This window comes from Somniosus microcephalus, chromosome 13, assembly GCF_052327205.1.
Source record: "Somniosus microcephalus isolate GS21.2 chromosome 13, FLI_Smic_1.0, whole genome shotgun sequence".
Classification (NCBI taxonomy): Eukaryota; Metazoa; Chordata; class Chondrichthyes; order Squaliformes; family Somniosidae; genus Somniosus; species Somniosus microcephalus.
This window is the reverse complement of record NC_140999.1, coordinates 41827193-41854491: the sequence shown is the minus strand read 5'-3', so window position 1 is coordinate 41854491 and position 27299 is coordinate 41827193. Positions and strand designations below refer to the sequence as shown.

The following is a 27299-nucleotide window of genomic DNA, read 5'->3' as shown; positions in this document are numbered from 1 at the left end:
CATGTATTTGTACTCAGATCCCTTTGCTCCTCTACCCCATTTAGGTTCTTATTTTCCAAGTAATATGTGACCTTCTTATTTTTCTTACCAAAATGTAATACCTCACACACATCTATGTTGAAATTCATTTGCCAATTATATGTCCATTCTGCAAATTTAATAATGTCTTGTAATTTGTTGCAGTCCTCCAGTGTTGATTATCCCTCCCAATTTGGTGTCATCCATAAATTTATAAATTGAGTTTTTGACTCCAAAGTCTAAATAGTTAATATAAATTGTGATCAACAGTGGTCCCAGCACGGATACTTCCCCGCTGCTGCCTCTCTGAATAGTTACCCTTTACCCCATCTATCTGCTTTCTTTCTTTCAGCCAGCTAGCTATCCATTCTGCTACTTGTGCACATTGCAGATCGGCGAGAGGAAGGGACGGTGATTCTTTGTTGTCCATTTGATGGTGTCACAGGTCTTGGGCCAGATGCCCGATTTGGGTTTGTAATTGGCAGCCTGTGTCCATTTCATTAGTTCTTCTGAGGCTGAGGCTATCAAGAGTAAAGCCAAAGGTTCCATGGGGATTAAGTAAACAGCTACACACAAGGTTTCAGTAAAAGGGCACTCTCTCAGGTCCTTTGTTACTAGGAGTATTAGTGAAGGGTCACTTTTTTTTATTATATTCTCTGTTTAAGGAGGAATATAAATGTTTCATTGCCTTTGCTGCTGTGTATCTGTTATTAATAAACCTGCACCGTACTTTAAAGCCTAAGTTACGGCCTGATAAGAATATTTATTGCACTTATTTACAAAGTCTAGCAGATCACAGGAGGACTTGAAATGTCCAGTCATCTAAATATGATGACAAAGGTTTCTGTTCAACCCCTAGGTTCACTACATTACCAGATATTGGGTGTATAAAGTCACACTCTGCCTCATACAGACTGAGGGTTCGCTTACAGGTGTCGTCTTTGGTGCTATCTGAATAAAAACTTTTCATCCTTCAGATGAGACTTTAAATTGAGGGCTCTTCCACTGTTAAAGATCTCAAGCCCTATTTTGAAGAAAAACAGGGAATCTCCAATGTGCTGGTCAACATTCCTCCTTCAACCAACACCACTAAAACAAAGACAGCATCTTGCTGTGCACAAAATAATTGCTGCATGTGCCTACATAATGACAGTGACAGCCAGAAAGTAATTCAGGAGTAACTTTGGGATTTCTTGAGACACATGAAGGCACTATTGTGGTAAACCACTGTTATAACCTGTCTGTGTCTGTATGTGTATTCCACTAGGTACAGGTCTGGACATGCCTCGGCTGACTCCTCCCACTATTCCAGGTATATAAGTGACTACCTCCCAGTCCCTTAGTATTCTGGACGGGTCGACCACTCGAGACAAGACCTTCATTCTTTAGTTAATAAAAGCCTGATTGTTACTCGCTCAAACTCAGTCTTTTGAGTAATTGATGGCGCATCAATTTTATTAACTAAATTTTTTATAATGGAGAAGATCCTCACACCAGCATGCCTGGACCTGGACAGTCGGGAAGCGGACGCTTCCACCAAGTTTGCTCACTGGCTCACGTGCTTCGAGACATTCCTGACTGCCTCCACTGCAGTCGAAACGGATGCGGACAAACTGTCTGTCCTGTTCTCCAAGGTGAACCACCGAGTGTACTCAGTCATCCGGGACGCGACCTCGTACACAGCCGCCCTCCAGCTCCTCAAGACCCAGTACACGCGCCCTGTGAACAAAGTATACGCCAGGCACCTTCTGGGGAGTCGCAAGCAACAACCTGGGGAATCGACTGAGGAATACCTCCAAGCACTGTCTGTGCTTGGCCGGGCCTGTGGGTGTAAGGCGGTAACGCCCACTAAGTACACGGAGGAACTGATCCGGGATGCCTTCGTAGCGGGCCACAGGTCCAACTACACCCGACAGCGACTGCTGGAGCAGAGTGACCTCACCCTCGACAAAGCCTCCGACATCGCACTAACGCTGGACGCAGCCTTCCGGGGCATAGATGCCTACTCCTCTGCACCGCGGACAACGACAACCTGGGACACGGTAGGACAGCCCCATAGCACCGTGCCACCCCAGCCACAGCCCAACAACGGCCCAACTACCGCAGCAGTGTCCCAAAGCCAGACAGCAGTATCCCAAGGCCAGAAATGCTACTTCTGTGGCCAGGCCAAACACCCCAGAGCGCGCTGCCCGGCGAAGAATGCGACCTGCTCGGGCTGCGGGAAAAAGGGACACTACGCCAGCATCTGCAAGGCCAAAGCCACCCCGAACGCCAGCAGCGCCGCGTGTGGGCAGTGTGAGCCGCCATCTTGGGCCCCCAACAGCGCCGCGTGTGGGCCGCCATCTTGGGCCTCCCCAGCCATGTGCGAACCACCGCAGCAGCAGCCATCTTGGACGACTCCAGCCACATGGGAATCATGGACGCCGCCATCTTGGACACCAGCCGGGACGCAGCAGAACGCCAACCCCCCCCCCCCATCTGATACTCGCAGCGACACACCGACCCCTACGCTGGCCTCTGTGACGCTGGACCAAACGAGACCGCACCAGCTAGCTCGGTCCAAAATGGACGTTAAGGTAAACGGCCATGCAATAAACTGCCTTTTTGACTCCGGGAGCACAGAGAGCTTCATCCACCCCGACACGGTGCGGCGTTGCTCTCTCCCAGTCCTGCCTGCGCACCAGCGGATTTCTATGGCCTCCGAGTCCCAGTCAGCGGACATTGGCGGCTACTGCGTGGTGACACTAGTAGTAGACGGGACTGTGTTCAATAATTTTAAACTCCTGGTCCTGCCCGACCTCTGCGCTGCCGTTCTACTGGGGTTGGATTTCCAGTGCCACCTCAAAAGCGTTACAATGGCGTACGGTGGCCCCCTCCCCCCACTCACAGTCCACAGCCAGCAGCCTCCAAATTGCCCGCCGCGCACCAGATGCAACCTCTCCACACTCAGAGTCCCACCCCCCCCCCACTGTTTGCTAACCTCACCCCCGACTGTAAGCCCATCGCCACAAAGAGCAGGCGATACAGTGCCGGGGACAGGGTTTTCATCAAAACCGAAGTGGAACGGCTCCTGAAGGAGGGGATTATTGAGGGCAGCTCCAGCCCCTGGCGAGCCCAGGTTGTAGTCGTTAAGACCGGCGAGAAACAACGCCTGGTCATCGACTACAGCCAAACAATAAACCGCTACACCCTGCTGGACGCCTACCCACTCCCCCGCATAGCTGACATGGTCAACCAGATCGCGCAGTACCGCGTCTTTTCGACCATTGACCTGAAATCAGCGTACCACCAGCTCCCCATCAGCCCTGAAGACCGCCAATATACTGCTTTTGAGGCAAACGGCCGCCTCTATCACTTCCTTAGGGTTCCTTTCGGCGTTACTAACGGGGTCTCCGTCTTCCAAAGGGAGATGGACCGGATGGTCGATCAAAACGAGCTGCAGGCCACTTTCCCTTACCTAATGTGACCATCTGCGGCCATGACTTGCAGGACCATGACGCAAACCTCGAGAAATTCCTCCGCACCGCCCAACTCCTGAACCTGACATATAACAAGGAGAAGTGCATATTCCGCACAGACCGCCTCGCCATCCTTGGCTGTGTTGTGGAACACGGGGTCATCGGTCCCGACCCGGACCGGATGCATCCCCTTATGGAACTCCCACTGCCCCACTGCCTAAAAGCTCTGAAGAGGTGCCTAGGGTTTTTTTCCTACTACGCTCAGTGGGTCCCCTACTATGCAGACAAAGCCCGTCCGCTGATCAAGTCCACCTCTTTTCCCGTGACGGCAGAGGCCCGCTTAGCCTTCCACCGTATCAAGGAAGGCATTGCCAAAGCCACCATGCACGCAGTGGACGAATCCATCCCCTTCCAGGTGGAAAGCGATGCGTCCGACTTCGCTCTGGCCGCCACCCTTAATCAGGCGGGGAGACCTGTGGCATTCTTCTCACGAACCCTCCAGGGCCCGGAGACCAGACACTCCGCGGTCGAGAAGGAGGCCCAGGCTATCGTGGAGGCTGTGCGTCATTGGAGGCACTACCTGGCCGGAAAACGATTTACCCTGCTCACTGACCAGCGTTCAGTTGCTTTTATGTTCAACAACAAGCAGAGGGGCAAAATCAAAAATGACAAGATCTTGAGGTGGAGAATCGAACTTTCCACCTACAATTACGAGATCTTGTACCGGCCTGGGAAGCTCAATGAACCCCCAGATGCCCTATCGCGTGGCACCTGCGCCAGCGCGCAGATCGATAGGCTGAGGGCCCTCCACAATGACCTCTGCCACCCGGGGGTCACCAGGTTCTTCCACTTCATCAAGGCCCGCAACCTGCCTTACTCCATCGAGGAGGTCAGGACCATGACCAAGAACTGCCAAGTCTGCGCTGAGTGCAAACCGCACTTTTATAGACCAGACAGAGCCCACCTGATAAAAGCCACTCGCCCTTTCGAACGCCTGAGCGTCGATTTCAAAGGGCCTCTCCCCTCCTCCGACCGCAATGTGTACTTCCTCAACATCATTTACGAGTACTCCCGGTTCCCGTTCGCTATCCCCTGCCCGGACATGACCAGTGCCACGGTCATTAAATCTCTGAACAGCCTCTTCACCCTGTTCGGTTTCCCCAGCTATATCCACAGCGACCGGGGCTCATCGTTTATGAGCGACGAACTCCGCCAGTACCTGCTCACTAGGGGTATAGCCACAAGCAGGACCACCAGTTACAACCCCCGGGGGGAACGGACAGGTGGAAAGAGAGAATGCAACAGTTTGGAAGGCCGCCCTACTAGCCTTAAAGTCTAGGGGCCTTCCGACCTCCCGCTGGCAGGAGGTGCTCCCCGATGCGCTCCACTCGATTCGGTCACTGCTCTGCACTGCCACCAATGCCACCCCTCACGAGAAAATGTTTGTCTTCCCAAGGAAGTCCACATCGGGGACATCGTTACCGCCATGGCGGACGTCCCCAGGGCCGGTACTACTGAGAAGACACGTGAGGGCCAATAAAACGGACCCCCTGGTCGAGAGGGTCGACCTCCTCCACGCCAACCCCCAGTACGCTTACATTGCGTACCCGGACGGGCGGGAGGACACAGTCTCCATACGAGACCTCGCACCCTCGGGGACCGCTGTAACCCACTACCCATTACCACCACCCCCCACGACCCGATATCAAACCCCAGCAGCTGGCTCGCCTTGGACCGTCACCCACAAGGACTACACTCCAGGGCCCCAGCCTACATGGGACGCGACGCCGGAAGCTCCACCACCCCTGCCATCGCCACGTCGATCACGGCGGCAGACAAGACCTCCGGAGAGACTTGGTGCTATCTGAATAAAAACTTTTCATCCTTCAGATGAGACTTTAAATTGAGGGCTCTTCCACTGTTAAAGATCTCAAGCCCTATTTTGAAGAAAAACAGGGAATCTCCAATGTGCTGGTCAACATTCCTCCTTCAACCAACACCACTAAAACAAAGACAGCATCTTGCTGTGCACAAAATAATTGCTGCATGTGCCTACATAATGACAGTGACAGCCAGAAAGTAATTCAGGAGTAACTTTGGGATTTCTTGAGACACATGAAGGCACTATATAAATGCATTTTTAATTCAAGCGTCTGCTGCCTCTGAAACAGAGCCTGTATTGGTTTTGTATTTCAGCTAACCCAACATAGTCAGATCTGAGCTTTAAAGAGAACAAACTCACTTTAACTGTTTGATCAAGAGATGCTGTCGCAACACGAGATAGGGGACCTCCAACTCCGCAGTATATTTCGGTCACTGGCAAGGTATGGCGAGACCAGACGTGCCGGGGTTCAGGTGCACGAGCAAAGCTGACCTGTAAGACACTAATAAAAAAATTAAAAATCAGCAACATTTCACTAACCTGTTCCATTCTACATGGCAGCAATAGGAGTAATGTAAAACTGGGACAATACTTTAATACAGCAGGGTAGCAGCACAAGGCGAGGGCGGGGAGGAGCAAGTTCAGGACATGATTTGTTTACACAGAGAATTCTCAGTAGCTTTAATTGGGGTTGCCCGAGAAGGTGGTTGAGGCCAATACACTGAAACCATTCAAGAATCAGCTCCTGTAATGGAGATATTTTTGGGTTGGTATTCTGGAAGGATGGGGTCAAATGAGCTAATGGGCCTTCTTCGTACAATGTGATTTTATGATTTTTAACTTTATATACAGGAAACTTTGGTTTATCCGGAGGTTGTATGTCCGGAATGCTCGATCTAACGGCAAAAATCAGGAGCCGTTTTCTATAAGTTTTTTTAGATCGCGTTCTTTTTTTTTTTCCCCCCCAGTCAGGCACTGCAAGGTCTGTAGCTATAGCAACAGCTTCAGCTAGACATGCTTGCAGCTTCAGCCGACTCTTTAGAAGCTGTTGCTAAGCAACAGTGTTTGTTGTCAGATACGGAGATGAAAACCTCCGTATGCTTCAACATTAACTTTGTATGTCCGGCAGTTTTGATAGATCGGCAACACACCGGTCCCGTCGGTGCCGGATATCACAAAGTTTCCTGTACATGCAGAATGAGCGCCCTCGCACCCTCCTTTACTCTAATTTAAACCTGAAGACGGAAGCTGGAGCAAATTAATGAGTGGAAAACTAAAGTCAGGAGAAGAGGAGTCAGGCTGAGCATCAACAGTCAGCACCTTGTGCTATTATGAATTCAGCAATTGTAACCGGTGGGATTTACTATAGCAGGAGGTCAGCATTCCATAAAATTGGAACCTGCAAAAGGGCAGCGTATGTTATTCAAATTCCATAAAATTGTTCAAATATGCTAATGAGAGCAGAATATTTTGAGCAATTCTTGACTATAAACCATGCATTAACTTTAACATAGATATTCTACAGGCTATTATTTTACACTACTAGCTGGAGAATTTATTACAAAACGAAAGCTTAGTATCGGCCCATCAAAACTGGCAATTCTCAGTAATACAGTATCTTTCAATATGCCCTATCCAACCAGTCAGACGCTATAAAGCCCAAGACATCTTTTAACAGTTTCTGCAACAAGATGTCAGAACAGTGACAGCTCATTTGCAGTGCAGCTTACTGACTTCTGACAAATGTTACCAGCTGCCAGTTCAAAATGCCCATCAGCAGCCAGACCCAAATCCCACAAAAAGAGAACTCAATGCCAAACAGTCAAACCATTCCCAAACCGAGGTCTTGAATGAATGGCACAGCCATAATTTAATTTAAAAGTAGTACCTGTATTTCAGAATTATCTTTTCCATTCCCTTATCTATCTTGTATAATTCTATAATGTCACCTCTCAGATGCCCCCATCCCTTGGTTTCTCCAGCCTTTCCTTGTAACTCATTCCTCTAACACCAGGAATCAGCCTCTTGTTTGCACTGCCTCCAGCACCTGAATATTGTCTTTGTTTTGCGGCAACATTGTACCCAAGGTGCAGTCTCAACAGAGCATTGTACAGTTTGATCATAACTTCCTTTAACCTAAATTCTACTCTTTAGCTATATAGTTCAGCCTTGCTGATTAAATTTTTTTTTTAAAGCATTCTTGGGCTATGGGTGTCCCTAGCAAGGCCAGAGTTTATTTCCCATCCTTAGTTGCCCTTGAGAAAATGGCGGTGAGCTGCCTTCTCGAACTGCTACAGCCCGTGTGAAGGTACTCCCACAGTACTGTTAGATAGGGAGTTCTGGGATTTTGACCCAGCAACGATGATAGAACGAGGATATATGTCAGAGTCTGGATGGTGTGTGACTTGAAGGTGATGGGTGTTCCCAGGCACCTGGGTCTTTTAGAGCTTCTTCCTTAACTATTTCCACTTTGATGAAGTTTGTGGGTTATCCTCGTTTCCTTCCTTTGTGCAGTCTTACTAAATTTAATCTGCCATTGTTCTGCCCATATATATTTTGTCAAACTCATTTTGTAATTTCTGAGGTGCATCCTTCAATTCCACTGGGCCTCCTAGTTTTGGATCATCTGCAAATTTAACTAATTTGCATTGAGTTTCTGAATCCAAGCCAGTGATGTAAATTAAAAATAGTCTCAACCGAGCCCTGGAGCACTCCACTCAGAACTTCCCTCCAACCCAATATAAATAAAGGAATGAAGGTGCAGCTCAGAATGATGAGCTTTTATAAACAGTGCAACAGCAGCACCAAGAGACAGCACAATGGTATGTATTTCTTAAAGGCAATTCCCCTTCAATCAATGACAGCAAAGGCCGCTTGGATGAGGATTAGGAGGAAATAAGGAAATAAAGAAAAATTAACGTTTGGTCAAAACTGAACACGAACTCTGCAGCCGTGAACTTTCTGGGAACAGAGAAATGCAACCAGATATGGGAATGGAGAAACATAACTGGATATGGGAATCACGGCATGTCAACTAGATTAAAGCTCAAAAGATATTTGATTCAGATTTTAAACTTTTCCAACCTGACTGCCATAAACTGCTTAAGCCCAGCTCACATACAGCAGGCAGTCTGAGGTGTCAGTATTAGCACGCTTCAAACTTGCAACCACTCATCTGTAAAACCAATTAAAGGTATGGAGTTAATTAATTGATAGCGGCCTTATGCATAGGCAAAATTAACTGAAGAGCTGGCCGTAGAAAAATTAAATACAGAGGGGGCTTCATCGAGAAAAGTAAGTAAATAAAGAGCAGACCTTCATCTGGGAAATTAAAGAGCGGGTCTCCATCAGCAAAATTAAATAAATAGCAGGCCTCTATCGGGGAAATTAAATAAATAAATAGCAGGCCGCCATATGGAAATATTTTCCTTACCTCCTTTACTTATGTTTGCCAATACGGTTGACATCACTGGAGGCTCAGAAACTTTAATTTCTCTACAGCACTACCTGGTGGCCAGAGCTTGCAACTGCATGCAGATTCAAAACATCTGTATAATAAAATAGCCGCGGTAAAAACAGAAAATGCTGGAAACACTCAGCAGGTCAGGCAGCATCTGTGGAGAGGGAAACATATCTCAGGTTTGTGATCTTTTGTCCGAACTGAGAACAGAACAAAGAACATCAATCTGAAACAGTAACCCTATGTTCTCTCTCCACAGATGCTGCAGTGTAACCAGCATTCCTTGTTTTTATTTCAGATTTCCAGCATCGATAGCATTTCACTTTTTAAACAAAATATCAGCTATTGCTCGAGTAGCTACTTGTTTTGTAACATTGAAACCATCACAGCACCACCTAAAGGCGCAACAGGTACTGACGGTACATGTGGACACTTTCACAATGCATTTTCCATGGAGATCGACTGATACAGAAGTTCCGTTTGTAACCTACCCAGTAATTTTAATGTAAAAAATAGATTTATAGTTACTGAATAGCAAAACTTTGGGCAATTTGGGAAGGAGCTAAGTAGAAATATTTGGAGCATAGGTGTTCTCTACAGTGCAAGCTGAGGAGCAGCTCGGCAGATGCAAAAATAAAGGGGCTATAGTACTGCCACTGGCTGAAGGGTTATTATTATAGCGTGACGTTTACATAGGCAGTTTCTGTTATAATGTGGACATAGGAATTAATAATGGATGAAAGTCAACATAAAAGCCTGACAAAAATGCAACAACAGGAAGTAAGGTTTTGTATACCAGGAAGTATGAGCACACAAGATTTTTTTATATATGTTAGAGATAGACAGAAATAACTGTCTTGGACAAGGATACAGGAAACAACATCTTCAAGTTTTCAAATTATACCAAAATAAGCACAGCAAATAACAAAGAACAATGTAACCGGTTCAGAAGGATTTAGAACTTATAGATAACTGGGCCAATAGATGGCAGATGCAATTCAATGGGGATAGGTGTAGAATAATTATGGGATCAAGGAGCCAAAATTGGAAACGTTAAAATGGAAGTGTTACAGGGTGCTGATCAGGAGAGACACCTTGGGGTTAAAGTGTATGTTAAATGGAAGAGTGTGATGGATCGGAGAGTGATAATCAAGGTAAAATGTTGTAATGGAACAGTGAGCTAGTTAGACTCATTGGGAAAGTTGCAGACAGTTCTAAGAGTGCAACCTTTAATCTTCAGCAGTTTTTGAAATGAGAGGGAATCCAACTCACATGGAAAATCCAACTCACATGGAAAATCCTAGCAAAGACAGACTTTAGACAGTTCAACAGTGGAACATGTAACTGATCAGATTCATTCAGCAACTAGTTTCCAGAATCATGAAATGAGCACTGAATGAAAAAGGTTTCACTCCCAACTATCATCCTCCCTCACGCCAGGCAAGGCCACCAACATTAAAAAATAAATTCTCTAAGGAAAATAAATATTGGAGACCTGTCATCATTCCATCACAAGCAATGTCTCTCTCTTTCCTCCCCCCACTTCCCCGACAGGGCTACAGCTCGGTCAGAACAGCCATCACACTTGTCACAATGATGTCAAATTGCAAATAATTACAGTAAGCGAATCGGTCAGTCTCCACTGCTCTGGCTAAGCTCAGCTAACTCAGTGCAGCCTGGGGAACTTGGGACGTCATGGTCAACATCAGTGGCTTTTATGCTTTTCTATGTGGTTGGGGTGGGGTGGGGGGGGGGGGTGGGGGCATATAAACATTGGCACATTTCCAGGGAACCCCTGTCATACTTCTGAAAGTCAGTGTCAGCTACCTGAAGGAAAACATTATCATTGCAGAAAATGATTATTGATAGTAACAAATACAGCTTAAGATGCCGTGCTCACAGCACATGGTGTGCCCAATCCCACTGACAGAAATCTAATGCCCTTGCAGAAGTCCTGGGATCCCCTTTGGGACTCTAGCTTGGAAATCTATGGTCTACAAGCCACAGTTACTAACTGCCCAGCATACTAAGCTAGCAAGGAGTGGGGTCTTGAAATGAATAATGTATTGAAATACAGTCAAGACACACATGGTTTTCTGTCTGTACAAACTCCACAAAGTAAAGTGTAACAAGGTTATATAATCTTACAGATGCTGTGCGCCTCTGCTGGAGCTAATCCATTCGGCAACCTTCAAAAACATATAAAGAAATGAGACATGGTGTTGATATAAAAGCAGTCAGATCAGGTACTCCATTCACCTATCAACTCAAAAAGAGCCATTACATCCACCCCAGTCACTCCTCCACCAACAGTGTGCATTTGCCACAAACACCTGCTGGGAAGGTTGGAACCAGCATTCCAGATTGGCAATGTTGTTGATCTGTGGTCAGAACAGTTAGAGGAGGGCCCATATCTAGCCTGAAAAGCCACAGTGACTCACTCTCTCGCAGTTTTAAACAGTGATGTCAGAGTTAATTGTCTTGTGGACAGAGAGGATCAATATTATGTATTTTTAATTATACAAAATGTATTTAGTTTAGTTTATCATTTGGCTTGTGGAGGAAAGGGATTGTGTGTGAATGCAGCATTTTATTTTGTAATCGTCGTTACACAGCCCACAGGGCTCCACCGTAAGCAACTGACTGGCCCATAAAGACAAAGAGTGATTCACTTCCACAGGGAACACATCAGAGGAAATCGCCTGTGATTTTCCATCCCATTAATTTTAATGGAAGAACCAACATGACAAGCTGCCCCACACAAAGTATAACAACTTGCATTTATATAGCGCCTTTAACATAGTAAAATGTCCCAAGGCCCTTCACAGGAGCGTTATCAAACACAATTTGACATCGTACCACATAAGGAGATATTAGCGCAGAAGAGGTAGGTTTTAAGGAGTGTCTTAAAGGAGGAAAGGGATGAAAGAGAGGTAGCGAGGTTTAGGGAGGGCATTCCAGAGCTTAGAGCCCAGGCAGCTGACGGCACAGCAGCTAATGGTGAAGTGATTAAAATTGGAAATGCACAAGAGGCCAGAATTGGAGCACAGATATCTCGGAGGGTTGTAGTGCTGGAGGGGGTTACAGAGATAAGGAGGGGTGAGGCCATGGAGGGATTTGAAAACAAGGATGAGAATATTAAAATCGAGGTGTTACTTAACCGGGAGCCAATGTAAGTCAGCGAGCACAAGGGTGATGGGGACTTGGTGCGAGTTAGGACACGGGCAGCAGAGTTTCGGATGGCCTCAAGTTTACGGAGGGTGGAAGATGGGAGGCCGGCCAGGAGTGTGTTTGAATAGTCAAATCTAGAGGTAACAAAGGCATGGGCTCAGAATTTCAGCTCAAACAGGAAAATGCAATAAAAAGTTTGTTTTTAAATATATCCACCATCTTTAGGTCAAAAAATTTAGAATTAAATGCTGTAGTACCTACTGCTTAGGTCTCTAAATAAGAATGTTACATTATATTATAAAAAATGACAAACTAAGGATTAGAGCTGTAGAGCAGAGTCATAAGAGTAAGAAAGTACAGGGTACTGCTGCATTAGTTAGCAGCCAAACCATAGCTCCACAACTGGATGTTACACCTTACTGAAGTCAGACACCCTTAAAACCATCTTCTAATTAATCCAATACCTGCACAGACTCCACACCAGCACGAGATTATCCTTCCCTCCTGAGATGAAGTGGCTGCTGTCATCAGTGAAGCGAATGCACGTCAAGTCCTGGTAATGCCTGTTCAGCGTGACCAGGAGATTCCCAGTAGATACCTAAAAAAGCAAAGCAAAACATTAGCATTATAAACCGTTTTAACTAGTTTCAAACACTATTCACAACATTACTTGTTCAAAATATACTGTGGGTACAAGGTAGATGTTTCCTGGGCTCCGGGCACAATTTCAGCATAAACATATACAACCTGGGCTATGCTGGGATTTATCTGCATAGATCTCCTACGTAAGAACATACCCTCTGATTATTGCTTCATTTACGCTTTCTACCCTCTCCCCGATGATTCAGCTGCAATCTAACTCACTATGTCCATAATCTTGAGAGTAAACCCAGATACTGTACTTCCATGCCAAGCAGGAGTGGGCCATTTGGCCCTTCGAGCCTCCTCCGCCATTCAATAAGATCATGGCCAATCTTCTACCTCATCACTTTCCTGCACTATGCCCATATCCCTTGATTTCCTTAATATTCAAAAATCTATTGATCTCCGTCTTGAATATACTCAACGACTGAACCTCCACAGCCCTCTGGGGTAGAGAATTCCAAAGATTCACCACCCTCTGAGTGAAGAAATTTCTCCTCATCTCAGTCCTAATTCTGAGACTGTGACCCCTGGTTCCAGACTCCCCAGCCAGGGGAAACATCCTCCCTGCATCTATCCTATCAAGCCCTGTAAGAAATTTGTATGTTTCAATGAGATCACCTCTCATTCTTCTAAACTCGAGCAAATATAGGCCTAGTCTACTCAATCTCTCCTCATAGGACAATCCCCCCCATCCCAGGAACCAGTCTGGTGAACCTTCGTTGCACTCCCTCTATGGCAAGTATATCCTTCCTTAGGTAAGGAGGCCAAAACTGTACATAATACTCCAGGTGTGGTCTCACCAGGGCCCTATATAATTGCAGTAAGATGTCTTTACCCTTATACTCAAATCCTCTTGTAATAAAGACCAACATACCATTTGCTTTCCTAATTGCTTGCTGTACCTGCATGTTAACTTTCAATGATTTGTGTACAAGGACACCCAGGTCCCTCTGAACACCAAAATTTCCCAATCTCTCACCATTTAAAAAATACTCTGCTTTTCTATTTTTCCTACCAAAGTGGATAACTTCACATTTCTCCACATTATATTCCATTTGCCATGTTCTTGCCCACTCACTTAGCCTGTCTATATCCCCTTGAAGCCTCCTTGCAACCTCCTCACAACTTACATTCCAGCCAGCTTTGTATCATCAGCAAACTTGGATATATTACATTTGGTCCCCTCATCCAAATCATTTATGTAGATTGTGAATAGCGGAGGTCCAAGCACTGATCCTTGTGATACCCCACTAGATACAGCCTGCCAACCTGAAAATGATTCATTTATTCCTACTCTGTTTTCTTTCCGTTAACCAATCCTCAATCCATGCTACAGGTAGTGCACCGGTAATCCGGCACCCGACAGTCCGGCACCTTCAGTGGTCCGGCACGAGGAAGGTCCTGCTGTCACATTCCCTCCCTGGGATGGGTCCGGCTCAGGTCCCGGGACCGCCACTGGGTCAGGATCAGCGCCTGGACCGCGCAGCATCACCGACGGCTCGGCGGAGCCCGAGCAGCCCGTGGGCGGCGGCGGCAGGAAGAGGAGGAGCAGGTGATGGCGGTGTTTGTGGTGACTTTCGACACCTTCAGTGGTTCGGAATTTTCAGTGGTCCGGCATCGGCCTGGTCGAGGGTGCCGGATTACCGGAGTTGGACCTGTAGTATATTACCCCCAATCCCATGAGCCCAAATTTTGTTTAATAACCTCTTGTGTGGCACCTTATTGAATGCCTTCTGAAAATCAAAATACACCACATCCACTGGTTCCCCCTTACCTATTCTGCTAGTTACAACCTCAAAGAATTTAACAGATTTGTCAAACATGATTTCCCTTCCATAAATCAGTGTTGACTCTGCCCAATCCTATTAATATTTTCTAAGTGCCTTGTTACCACATCCTTAATAATAGATTCTAGCATTTTCCCTACTACTGATGTCAGGCTCACTGGTCTGTAGTTCCGTTTTCTCTCTCCCTCCTTTCTTAAATAGTAGGGGTTACATTTGTTACCTTCCAATCTGCAGGAACCGTTCTAGAATCTATGAAATTATGGAAAATGACAACCAATGCATCCACTATCTCTATAGCCACCTCTTTCAAAATCCTAGGATGTAGGCCATCAGTCCAGGGGATTTATCAGCTTTCAGTCCCATTAATTTCTCCAGTGCTATTTTTTTTTACTAATACTAATTTCTTTCAGTTCCTCATTCTCGCTAGAGCCTTGGTTTTCCACTATTTCCGGGAAGTTTTTTGCGTCTTCTTCTGTGAAGACAGAAAGTATGTGTTTAATTTCTCTGCCATTTCCTTATTCCCCATTATCATTTCTCCTGTCTCAGCCTGTAAGGGACCCACATTTACTTTCACATTGGAATATAGCAAGTCATCATTGATGTAAGAAAAAGGAGACTTACCATCAAGTAACTTTAAAGTAAGCTTTAAGTAACTTATAAACACACTATATACACGAGAGGTCTTTACCATGCCTCTGGTAGAAGCCTCTTACAATACTGAACAGACCAGTATTTATACCAGTCCAACAGGAAGTGACATATGACAGGAAGTGAGGTATGTACACAGTTCATAGTTCATAGTTCACAGGAAGTGATGACATAACTTCCCGGAAGTTATCATTTTTATCACATTCTTCCCTCCTGCAGGATTAGGAGGCTGTGGTCTACCTTTTGGTCCGCAGCCACCGAACAAGGAAGAGTCGCACCCGTTTGGATTTCCGTCGTAGAGGGTCGCTGGTCCGCTTACATGCGGTTGGCCATTGGTCAGAGTCTGTGTGGCCTGGATTGCCCTGTGAAGGGTCGGGGAGATCATGGCTTCGAGTACGAGCCCCAATAGGTTCAAAGTCGGACTGCCTCTGTTCAGAGGGAGGTGCAGAGCTGGTCTGTGGCGGATCAGTACTTTCATGCGCAGTACTGGGAGGGTCGCAACCTTGAGCACGGGGTTCTACCGGCACCAAGCTAGTTGGTGTCCGATCAGGATCCTGGAGAGGGGTACCCGATAGGTCCCAAGAGTTTCCTGGTGAAATGCCATCACCTGATGTCCCACTAGGTCCTGGTGGGCAGGGAGCCAGATCCCGTAATGATACGGTAGATTCTCGGCCGTCGGAATATCGTATGTTTGCATAGGTGGGGTTGGCATCGGTTAGTTCGACCTCGTCTACAAGAGGGTCATTTTTAGACGTCCGAACGTATCTTCGGAGTAATACAGGTCCAGGAGTAGTTAGCCATGACGGGAGTGATGTCCCATGAGATGAGCGATGCTGGAATCCAAAGAACCGCTCAGGAGGTGTAGTATTTGTGGCTGTAGAAAGCAGGGACCGTATAGAGTGCAATGCATCCGGAAGCACTGTTTCCCATTGCTGGTCTGGTAGGCCCCGAGATCTTAAAGCGAGACGTACGGAATTCCAGATGATACCATTATACCTCTCTACCTGCCCATTTCCGATGGGATGGTATGGTGTGGTTTTGCTTGTAGCAATTCCCCGTTCTGAGAGGTAGTCCTTGAGTTCCCTTGACATAAAGGATGGACCCCGATCTGAGTGAATATAAGCCGGCATGCCACAGAGAGAAAATACCTGCTCAAGGCAGCAGATTACTGTGGACGCCAGCATATTGGAGCAGGGGAAGGCAAACGGAAAACGTGAATATTCGTCGATCATGGTGAGCAAATATGTGTTCCGAGTTGAAGAGGGCACTGGGCCCTTAAAATCGATGCTAAGTCGTTGCATCGGTTGGGTTGCATGTATGAGTATACCATCTGAGGGGCGGAAGAACTGAGGTTTTAATTCCGCACAAAGCCGGCATTCTGAGCATATTTTCTTTACATCTCCAGTGGAAAAAGGGAGATTCCGTGATCGTACGAAATGTAGCATGCGCCTAACGCCAGGATGACACAAACCATTGTGGACATCCATGAGAGTGGAGGATGACATAGTGGAGCAGAATGCCCGTGTGAGGGTGTCCGGGGCCACATTCTCTTTGCCAGGCCGATAGAGAATGGTATAACCAAAAGAGGCCAGTTCCATCCTCCAAAGTTGTATTTTATTATTCTTAATTTTGGTTCGTTTTCGATTATCGAGCATGAAGGCGACTGATCGTTGGTCCGTGATCAATGTAAAGTGCTGGCGAGCTAGAAAATGGTTCCACTTCCGTACTGCCTCTATGATGGCTGTGGCTTCTTTCTCAACCGGAGGATAATGTAGCTCGGCACCTTGTAAGGTCCTGGACATAAATGCTACAGGACGACCTTCCTGATTCAGAGTAGCCGAGATCGCCACCTCCGAGGCATCACATTCAACCACGAAAGGGAGATTCTCATCAATGGAGTGAAGAGCCGCTTTCTCCAACTGTTTTTTGAGAAGGTTAAAGGCTGCAACAGCCGCTGTTCCCAGTGGAAATGATCTAGCATGCAGCAAGGGTTGGATTTTGTCCGAAAAATGAGGAATCCATTTAGCGTAGTATGCAAACAGACCGAGAGCCCGACGTAAAGAAGCCGGATTCTTAGGTGACGGGAGCTCTTGGAGCGGGCGAAGTCTTTCTGGGTCTGGCTTAATGATACCATTGCCTACGCAGTAGCCAAGGATGTTGATGGTCGGTTGCGACTCAACAGATTTGGATTCATTCAGGGTCAAATTACGGCGATGGAGGGCATCCCGAAATTTTTGGAGGTTGGAGTCGTGTTCCTGTTGATCGTGACCTGCAATGGTAATGTTATCAAGATGGGGAAAAGTGTCCCTTAGGTTTTCCTGCTTAACCAGGCCATCCATTGCCCGTTGAAAGACAGCCACTCCATTAGTAACCCCGAATGGGAGGCGACAAAATTGGTACAGCCGTCCATTAGCCTCAAAGGCTGTGTACTGCTTATCTGAGACCTTCAAGGGTAACTGATGATAGGCACTTTTTAAATCGTAAGTTGAGAACACTTTGTATTCGGCCAGTTTATTAACCATATCATCAATGCGTGGCAATGGGTAGGCGTCCAAGTCGGTATATTGCTTGATGGTTTGCGAATAATCGATGCATAGTCGCTGTTTGTGAGGTTTTAGAGGGTTCTTGACAATGACGACTTGAGCCCGCCAGGGCGACGAACATGGTTCAATGATATCCTCTGCTAGAAGTCGATCCTCTGCTAGAAGTCGAGAGATTTCAGCCGCAATAAAAGATTGGTCTTCCTGATTAAAGCGCCGCGATTTCGTTATTATCGGTTTGCATTGAGGCGGAATACTGGCAAATAATGAGGGTTCATCAAGTGAAGCTGCTGATAATGCACAAAATGGTAATTTAGACGGTATATTAGAAATAGTAAGTCCGGGTTTGGATCCACCAAACTCAATGGTGAGTTTCTTATGCTGTTTTTGGAAGTCCAGCCCTAAGAGGAGATCACTACATAAGTCCTTGAGCACCGAAAGTCGGGTGGAGGGATACATACGACCATGAAGTGTCATATCAACAACACAAAAGCCGGAGATTCTGGTATTAAGTGATGACTGGGCCATCGCAATTGCCTGGTCCGATGGGAAGACATGTAGTTTCAATTTCGCAACAATCTGTTCCTTAATGAAACTATCAGTACTTCCTGAGTCAATTAAGGCATCTAAGGTATGCCCTTTAATTGAAATTTTTGTGGCTGCCTGAGACAGATTCTGTGGGCAAGCAGCTGTAATTGGTGTCGTTGCACAGAGAGTGGCTAAAACTCTCGGTGTGCTTCTTCGGGAGAGAGCTCGAGAGGAAGCTTGATAGGTCCTAGCTGGAGCATCTTGATAGGCCCTAATTGGGGCAGTTCGGTAGGCCTTAGCTGGATTGGCCCTCGTAGAGGCCCTTGATAGGCAAACTTTAGCAAAGTGTCCTTTTTTTCCGCAATAACTGCAGATTGCATTGCGAGCAGGGCAGGTTTTCCTAGGGTGAAAAGCATCTCCACAAAAGAAGCATTCCTTCCTAGATTGCCAAGAGGCTGCTAAAGTGGGGTCGTCCTCCTCTTCTTCATCAGAATTATCAGAATTAGATTCCCCCATGATAGGGTTCACCTGAGACCGCTTGAATTGTCTGGTTGCAGCTACAGCAGCAGATCGAGATCTGGGCAGCTGATAGAGGTCTGCATTTCTCTTTGCCAAATCCAGTGAACAAGCTAGGTCAAAAGCTTTTTGTAGCTCAAGTGTTTTACTTTCTAGTAGACGCTGGCGTATAAATGGAGAGGCAATCCCGCAGATGAAAGCATCACGAATCATTTCTTGGCGGTACAGCTCAGCTGAGGCTGCCTGAAAGTTACAATCTACGCTGAGCCTGCGAAGTTCTTGCAGGAATTCGTCAATTGATTCCCCTGGCCCTTGTCGGGCTGTGGCCAGTAGATGTCTAGCATAGACCTCATTTGGGGTCTTCGCATACAGTTTCTTAAGTGCCCGAATCACCTCTTCGTAATTATCCCATTCATCAACATATTCGAACACTTTTGGGGTCACATAATTGACAAGTATCTTCAATTTAGCAGGAGCATCCACTTTACATTCATCCAGAAAATTCTCAAAAGTACGATACCAATGCTTCCATACCCTGCCAGCTGCTGGTGTATTCGGGTCCAAGTCCAGACGAATAGGTCTAAGGATTTTCTCCATGATGGGTGGTTCCCTGGATCCTTAACTTCCGAGTTTGTCTGAAGGTCTAGTATTTGTCAGTGTAAATATTAAGTTACTTAAATTGATGTAAGAAAAAGGAGACTTACCATCAAGTAACTTTAAAGTAAGTTTTAAGTAACTTATAAACACACTATATACACGAGAGGTCTTTACCATGCCTCTGGTAGAAGCCTCTTACAATACTGAACAGACCAGTATTTATACCAGTCCAACAGGAAGTGACATATGACAGGAAGTGAGGTATGTACACAGTTCATAGTTCACAGGAAGTGATGACATAACTTCCCGGAAGTTATCATTTTTATCACAATCATTATATATCTTCATTCTAAATGTTATATTCACTTGAATCAGTTTGTGACAAAGAAAGCTTCCAGCAAAATTAACTTGTGAAAATATTAATCTGCGAGGAGTTCATCTTCTACCAATTCTTTGCAAATTATAAACTAACCTTACGTAAAAACAAGCATCCCATTCAATAACGAGAAGGTAACATATGGGTGGTGCCATTTACTCACCCTGAGCACTACGGGGCCACAGAAATGAGCTGGTCATGTCAGTCTCTCTCATGAGGGACCAAAAGATTGTATCAGACCACTGATCAGCTCACCAAGGTTCCACCTACTGAGGTTTCCAGTTCATCAGCAAAGTGGTAGCACAAGAACAGGATTCTATTCTTGAACTTTATTCTTGCCCAGAAAGAAACATTCAAGATTTTTCCCAGTCTCTGACTTGTGCTGGAATACAGTTGCCTAGGCACTGACCCTTGCTAGGGTACTGGTCCCTGGGTGTGTTTGCCCAACACCCAACTCTCAGTTTCCCGGCAGTAATCCTCGCCAGGGCTGTTTCCCGGTAGCAGAGACTCTCGCCAGGGCAGTTTACCAATGGTGACTCTCATCCTCTCAGGTGGATGTAAAAGATCCCATGACACCAATGTTCCCTTTAAGCTGCGTGGCCGCGCAGCGCCCTGGAGCCACGCACAGCCAGCTCACCGGCTTTTAAAATGGGAAAAACCCTGCATGCGCTGTATTTTCAATAGGCCACACAGCCCGTTAAAGGGGCTGCGCATCCAAAAAAACAACTATTTCAAAGAAGAGCAGGAAGTTCTCCCTGGTGTCCTGGCCAATATTTATCCCTCAGCTAACATTAAAACTGATTATCTGGTCATTATCTCATTCCTGTATGTGGGACCTTGCTATGCACAAATTGGCTGCCACATTTCCTACATTACAACAATGACTTCAAAAGTATTTCATTGGCTGTAAAGTGCTTTGGGACATCCTGAGGTCATGAAGGGCGCTATATAAATACAAGCTCTTCCTCTTGCTTTCTAATATTGGAATTGGACCTGAGAAAACAGATATTGCAATTTCAGAGAGAGATAGATTAGACTGAGTGAGGGGGGTGGCGATATTGACACAACCGATATCATTCTGGCAGTTCTCAATAAAAGGATCAACAGAATATAGGAGGTCAGGTGGAGGGAATCCAGGTGGATTAGGGAGGCTGGAGATAAAACAAAGGGTCAGAACTTTGTGTGTGGCAGTGCGGGGGAGGGGGCAGGGAGGCAAATGGAAGAGCTCATCATGTTGCGTTTGGAATTCATTGAGGTGGGGACATAGGGGAATGAAGCTGAGGCCCTTATGAGAACAGATCATTCAAGGGTCAGAGAGGGGAAGGTCAGAGAAGGCAGCGAAAATACAGCAATGGGTAACATTCGAAGGGGAGATGGGGTCAGAAGAAAGATCAGGAGATAGGTTGGCATCGAACAGTTATTGAAGCTTGAAATAACAACAGAAAATGCTGGAAACATAACTCTGACGAAGGGTCCTCGACCTGAAACGTTAACTCTGTTTCTCTCGCCTCGATGCTGCCTGACCTGCTGAGTATTTCCAGCATTTTCTGTTGTTATTTCAGATTTCCAGTATCTGCAGTATTTTGCTATTGAGTTACTGAAGCTTGACATCCTTGCTATCTGAAAGGGAGAACAAAAGCTTTTGTTTAGAGCAAGAGATGAGACAAAGGATGACATGGAACTGAGGACAAGGTCAGCTCTGAAATAGAGTTGGTGCTGCTGCAGAGGCGCGCGAGAGTGAGCGAACGCGGGGTCGGGAGCATGCTTTCAGTGACACACAGTGGAGAGGGTGGAATTCACGATGCGCAAGAACAGTTGTTAGAGGAACATTGAATATCATGGAGGTTTCACTGATCATGGGTGGATCCAAAACAGGATTTGAGCAAAAATCCATGTGAAATGAATCGGAGCTGGAGACAGGTGCTGAGAAGAGATATGCGTGTGAAAGAGGGGTCTTAGCAAAGATATGATCAAAAACAAGGGAAATAGCTAGCAATGAAGGCGAAAGGGATAAAAGAGACAAATGGAAATTATGAAAAAGAGGAACAGAATTAAACAATACAAACAAAAGGCAAAATACTGCAGATGCTGGAAATCTGCTCTCCGCATAGGGTGCTTGACTTGCTGAATGTTTTCATCATTTTCTGTTTTTGCTTTAGATTGCCAGCATCTGTAGTTTTTTGCTTTTTGATACCTCTGGCTTCAGTTCCACTACAGTTGCCCCATTTAACAGTCTTCAACTGTACCACATGTCACTGTCACAGTCATAAAACAATGAAGGTAATTCAAAATTAAACCGCAGTAAGAATGTGAAGCAGCAGCAAGGTTTTTCTGGCTTTGAATGTGCATAGAGTGCCACATTGTGGTTATATCAGAGAACTACTTCAAGTTACAGAACCTGGCAATTTCATTCAATTTAACTTAAATAAGCAACCGCTTTTTACAAATTCTATAGCAAAATTGACCATTGACACTTCAAAAACAAAACCAGCAGGTCAAACATTTAGGAGGAGAAATTCGGTATCGCCCCGTTTGGGGTGCAATTATCGGCCGGGCACAAAGTTTAGTGCCTGGCGTTAATTATCGCCTCCGACTGCAAACTTGGCTTCTATCGCCCCTGGAGGTGATTGGAGCACTAAATCAGGTGCTACACAACTCTCTTAAGGCACTAACGCTGAGGAGCGAGGCGCTACCTCAGAGCGCTGGCGAAGCTCATGTGATGTCAGTCAGCAATGGAACACAGACACACTGGCGCCGGCCAGTTCTTAAAGGGGAGGGTTGATCTTGCTCTCCATCCACACCCTGCTCATTGCAGCCTTGAATCTCGGCCTAGAGAGACCTGTACATCAAATCTTAAAGGGGAACAATGGAGAGGCCCAGGGAAAGAGCTCAGAGTGCAGCCCCCATAGTCTCTTCTAAATCGATGCAAGGTCAAATCAAAATGAACCTGCAAAGTGCTGCTCAGTACCCAAAACTCCTTCACACAGCGTTGAATCTCTCCAGAAGAGATCTCTTTCTCTCTCTCTCTCAATGCGTGGTGCAAAAATGTCACCGACAAAAAAAGGCAGGAAGCAGTCGCCTTTAAATAGCGCTCCCCCAGTCCCTTCCCGACTGCAAAACGTTCCCCTCAACCTGTCGTTGCTAGCAGCAGGCGGAATGGCAGGAGGGTGCCACTCAATATCCGGTCCGGGGTGCTACACGCTCGACTGACGTCACGATCTCCGGGCGCAGGAGATTGTGGCGGTAGTGTTTAGCGCCGCTGCAAAATGTCTGGTCAATTTCGCAAGTGGCACAAACATCGCCACGCCCGGGCGCGAGTTGCTTTGTGCCCCATTAACACCCTCTTAGGGTGCTAACGGGAGACACAAAGCATCCGAATTTTTCCCCCATAGTTTAAAGTGTTTCCATGACAAGTTAATTAAGTTTTTCAATTAATTTCAACATGGGATTTGAAACATTAATTTCCCTCAGGATAAACATAGTTAAGAAAACAAAGTTCTATTGAGTTCTCAAAAGTTTTATAGTCTTCGACCTAACAAGAAATCTCTACAAACTAAGTCTGCAGCAGGTGTGTGTGTTTTTGCCCAAACCCCAATACTGGATAATCGTATGTGATGTCAGCAATTATTAGATTGAAACTTTACAGTTTATGGTGCTCAACAATGAACAGAAACTTTAGCGCTTACCTCCCACAGGTAGATGCTCTCTCCAATTCCAGCAGTAACGTAAAGTCCATTGGGTGAAGCTGCAAGACAGGTCACAACCCCAGGACAGATGATCTTCTGCTGCAGCTGATCCTAAAACAAGAAAGGTAAAAGTCCTCTCCAATCATACGTTATTGAAACAGGGCTCAACTGCTATCACTGCCCCTACTCTTAACACAACTGTAGCTATACATTTGGAGATTTGAGCTGCCATAGATAAACAGTTTTTATATGAAAGTGTTGAAAATACAATCAATTGGTGTAAGCATAGAATCTTACTCCTAATCAAACCTGTATGGTGTGCCATCAGTGCTCAGCCAGACAAGACTCACCAACTGCAGCAGCTCAGTTTGTAAATACATTTCAAAACATTGATGCAATTTTTATGGAGGATATCATAAGTTTGATGAGATAAAATGCCAGTTAATTAGTGACTCTGCACTCTACTTAGATGCATTGCAGAACTTTATCTATGTGGAACAGCACAGCCCAATCCCAAAGCAACAATCAGATTATCATCCATTATTCATTCTCAAATATCACTGGACAGAATTTGGAGTTTTTGCTTTCAACAAAGCCAATATTACAAGAGGATTTCTCCACAGTGGCAGTCCCAGGTGTGCTTTCAGGAGTGTGAAACAGTACCTGGAGCTCACCGTCACTAGGAACTAGCCTGTATCCTGTGGCAGCATGAACCCTTAAAACACTGAACCCCATTTACTATAGGCCACTTCCAGTATAAAATGTCAGACCCATGATTTGGTTTCTGCTGTGCTAAATTTTGCCAGATTACTCTGTGCTGTGGATGTAGAGGCTCTAAGCATCACAGAAATTGCACACAGGCAATTTCTTAGTCGTAAAAACAACTTTAAAAGCAACTGAAGCTCATGCACCGGTGATGGTAACAGCATTAGTCCTGTATAATGAGCGTAAGCAGCACTGACACTGTGTGCCTAGGGACAAACATGCGCAGCCAAACTGAATGGGTTAAATGCATCTGGTCCCCTGGTTGGAGCATCCCCAACTATAGGGAAAGTTACCAAAGGAAATACCTGCTTTGGAACAATTTTAAAAGTCCACCTGTGTATGTGCACTTTTTAAAATGGGCCAGTGGTAAGGACAACTGCACAGGATTTACAGATAATGCCATTTAGGGTTCACTCTCCTGTAGCCAGCTCCACAATATAAATGAGCTAATGGACAAATAGCTCTGAGCAGCAGAGGCGTTGGTGAACTTTCAAAGTTCAAGGCCAACAGTCACCCATAGATCCAACCTGCAGCACACTGATCCCAAAACATGTGATACCCTATTTACCTTACAGAACTACTACTAATTGCATTTATAATACAGTATATCAGAACTCCCTCGCTAACACCACTACTCCAGCCATACTGCGAAGCAAATTCAGAATAGATAATTGCTTACATTCAAAACTGTGCACCTTGAAGAACACAAATTACTGATCTCACTTCACCTCCTTAAGACCTTTTGGGCATGGGATGCACTGCAACACGATCCATTTCTGTGAGTGTGCTCGACTGCTCCAAAGAAGATTCGATTTTAGAGGCTTGCTACTTTCACCTAACAACTCTTTACAGTTACCTTGACTCAGGCCTATTTTGTGAAACAGTCCATAGCAAATTTTAGCTCAGGTTTCATCACAATCTTGGCTGTGGCCACACCATCCATCAAGTCCATCCTACTGGCAGTCACACGGAGCTGGTCCAAGGCTTTGTCCCTGAGCTTGAGATCCTTCCCACTCAACTTCAGATAACTCTGTGGACCAATGGGTGCTGCCGGCTAGATCAGCAGCACACGTGTTCGGTGCTGAAGGATGTCTGGCTGGTTGAACTCGAACAGTGACTCTGCCATCCTGGGATCTCATAACATGTCCCTATTGGGTGGGTAGGTGGGGGGGAGTAGGAGCTCGCCGCATCTCTAGCTCGGAGTTGGAAGACACCACATGCCCCTCCCCCCGGACACTCACCTTCCGCTGTAGCTCCCACACGCTGATGTAGTTCTTGCCGAGCTGCGCTCCCAGCAGGTACTCGCCGCCCAGAGTGCACAGGCCACGGGCCGAGGTGTTGCCACCCCGGTAGCTGGTCAGCGTGGTGCCCGAGCGCGGCTCCCACACGTTGCAGTTCCACAGCGAACCCCCCGCATCGCAGCTCAGCACCACCTCCAGCGCCGCCGCCATCTTCCCGGCTTCCCACAATTCCCCGCTGCCAACGAGCAGCGCGGCAAGAGCGGCCCGGGACTGTCGCCAGGGCAACCACGCCGCAGTGAAGAGGAGGCAAGGGCTGAGCTGAGAGTTACAACCAGGCTGAGACTGGTCACACAGCCATTTAAACACATGGAGCTGTGCTTGTTCTTAAGTGAGATATGTCAAAACAAGCTCATTTTAAAACCAAAATGAGTGAGACTTCGGAATGTAAAATACCACCAAAGAGCAGGACATAATCACTGGGGCAATCAGAGACAGGGAGCTGGTCTTGGGCTATGCACCCGTGAAGAAAGGTGAGACTGAGAAGGGATAGAGATACTAAAAAGTTTTAAATGGTATGGAAAAGATAAATTTGGAACATTATTTCAAATAAACTGCGGCAGTAGGTAGTGGGGGCAAATTTTAAGTTGATGTCTGGGTGTTCTTCGCACAAAGAGTGATAAACATGGTACAGACTTCCGGGTACGGTAGTGGAAGCAAAAACCCTAGAATATTTCAAGAAACATTTGGACGCTGTGATGGGGGCCTATAGACTATAGGGATGGAGACGCTTAGATAGACCAAATGGTCTTCCTCATCCATATATCTTGTAACCGGAGCAACCAATGGCCAGGGCTCATCACCACAGCATCCAGAGGGAGACCAAAGATATTCCTGTAATAGGCCATCAGGAAATTAGACAAAGTCTGTTGTAGTTTACCAGGGCGGCCAGAGGTGCCATGGTTAATGCAGCAACAAGAGAATACACTGCTTAATTACTTAGTTAAAAAAATTCTCAGAGGAAGAAGATTGCGTTTTCAGATCTGATACTAAACGGCTCCAAAAGCTTTCCATGTTGCAACAATCCCCATTGTAATTGATTTTAAAATGGAAAAGTTGCCGTATCTCCTCCAGTGGCATCAGTCACAGTTCAGAAATCATACTTCAAAGTATTGAAAGAGGAAAAGATAGTAATTTCTTGCTGGGTTTTTTTTCTCATCTTGGGGAGCAACCAGGGATTTACAAGCAGTTATCAACCTACTAAGAAACAATTTGCTTCCAATTAACCTCAGGAGAAAAAAAATGTGACTTCCAGTAAGTAGCTGAACCACACACATAGGAAAGTCCCAGGTTTGATCCCTAGTCTGTGCCTGGGACAGAAGAAGAATCCATTTTAAATGTTAACGATCAAGGGAAAAATTTGTTTTCAAAAATTCTAAACACTATGAGATAATATTGATAGCCTCATCTCTGGTGTTCAATTAATGATTCAAATGTTCAGTCATTTCTTGAGCAAAAAACTCAAAAACTTGTCTAGTCAATCCAAAGTTTAAAGTTTAAAAAAATATTCACTATCTATAAATGCCCAAGTAAGTAAATCTCTTGTGACTGCAAATTCCTTTGGTATGTAATCCATCCAAAACATGTCCAGTGTGCCCCATTCCCTCAGGCAGTAGTGGAGTCCAGAGCTACACCTAAACATTCCATTTCCCAGATGGACACAAAATGTACAAGTGTTTACTCTATCAGCACAAACTCACGATGTAAAATCCTCAACCAAACACAGACTAAGTTCTGTTGGCGCAGATGCGACATACAGTCGATATCTATATATCTGTGTCTTGGCATAGTTTTGATATATTATTGTCCATGTTGGTGTAAAAATACATCAAAATACTTTGTTATACGCTTTATATTTTAGAGCAAGGAGACAAGAATGAGCCTGTTACCGAGTGCCCAAATTTATTTTTGATTAAGAAACCTA

The 27299-nt window shown here is 45.8% G+C and overlaps 1 protein-coding gene across 2 annotated transcripts in view; it reads right to left on the bottom strand.

Moving 5' to 3' along the window:
- The window catches only part of wdr18 (WD repeat domain 18), a 231301-nt gene extending 205653 nt beyond the window's left edge, over positions 1–25648 (bottom strand). Inside the window, exons 1-4 of one of the 2 annotated variants that reach the window (XM_086004818.1) lie at positions 25319–25648; positions 23313–23423; positions 12454–12587; positions 5719–5860 (exon numbers count right to left, since the gene is read on the bottom strand). In XM_086004818.1, coding sequence (XP_085860944.1) covers positions 5719–5860; positions 12454–12587; positions 23313–23423; positions 25319–25528 — 597 coding nt within the window. In that variant the 5' untranslated portion in view covers positions 25529–25648. The remainder of the gene's footprint in view (positions 1–5718; positions 5861–12453; positions 12588–23312; positions 23424–25318) is intronic. The other variant, XM_086004819.1, reaches the window with a different exon arrangement.
- Between the last annotated feature and the right edge of the window lie 1651 nt (positions 25649–27299).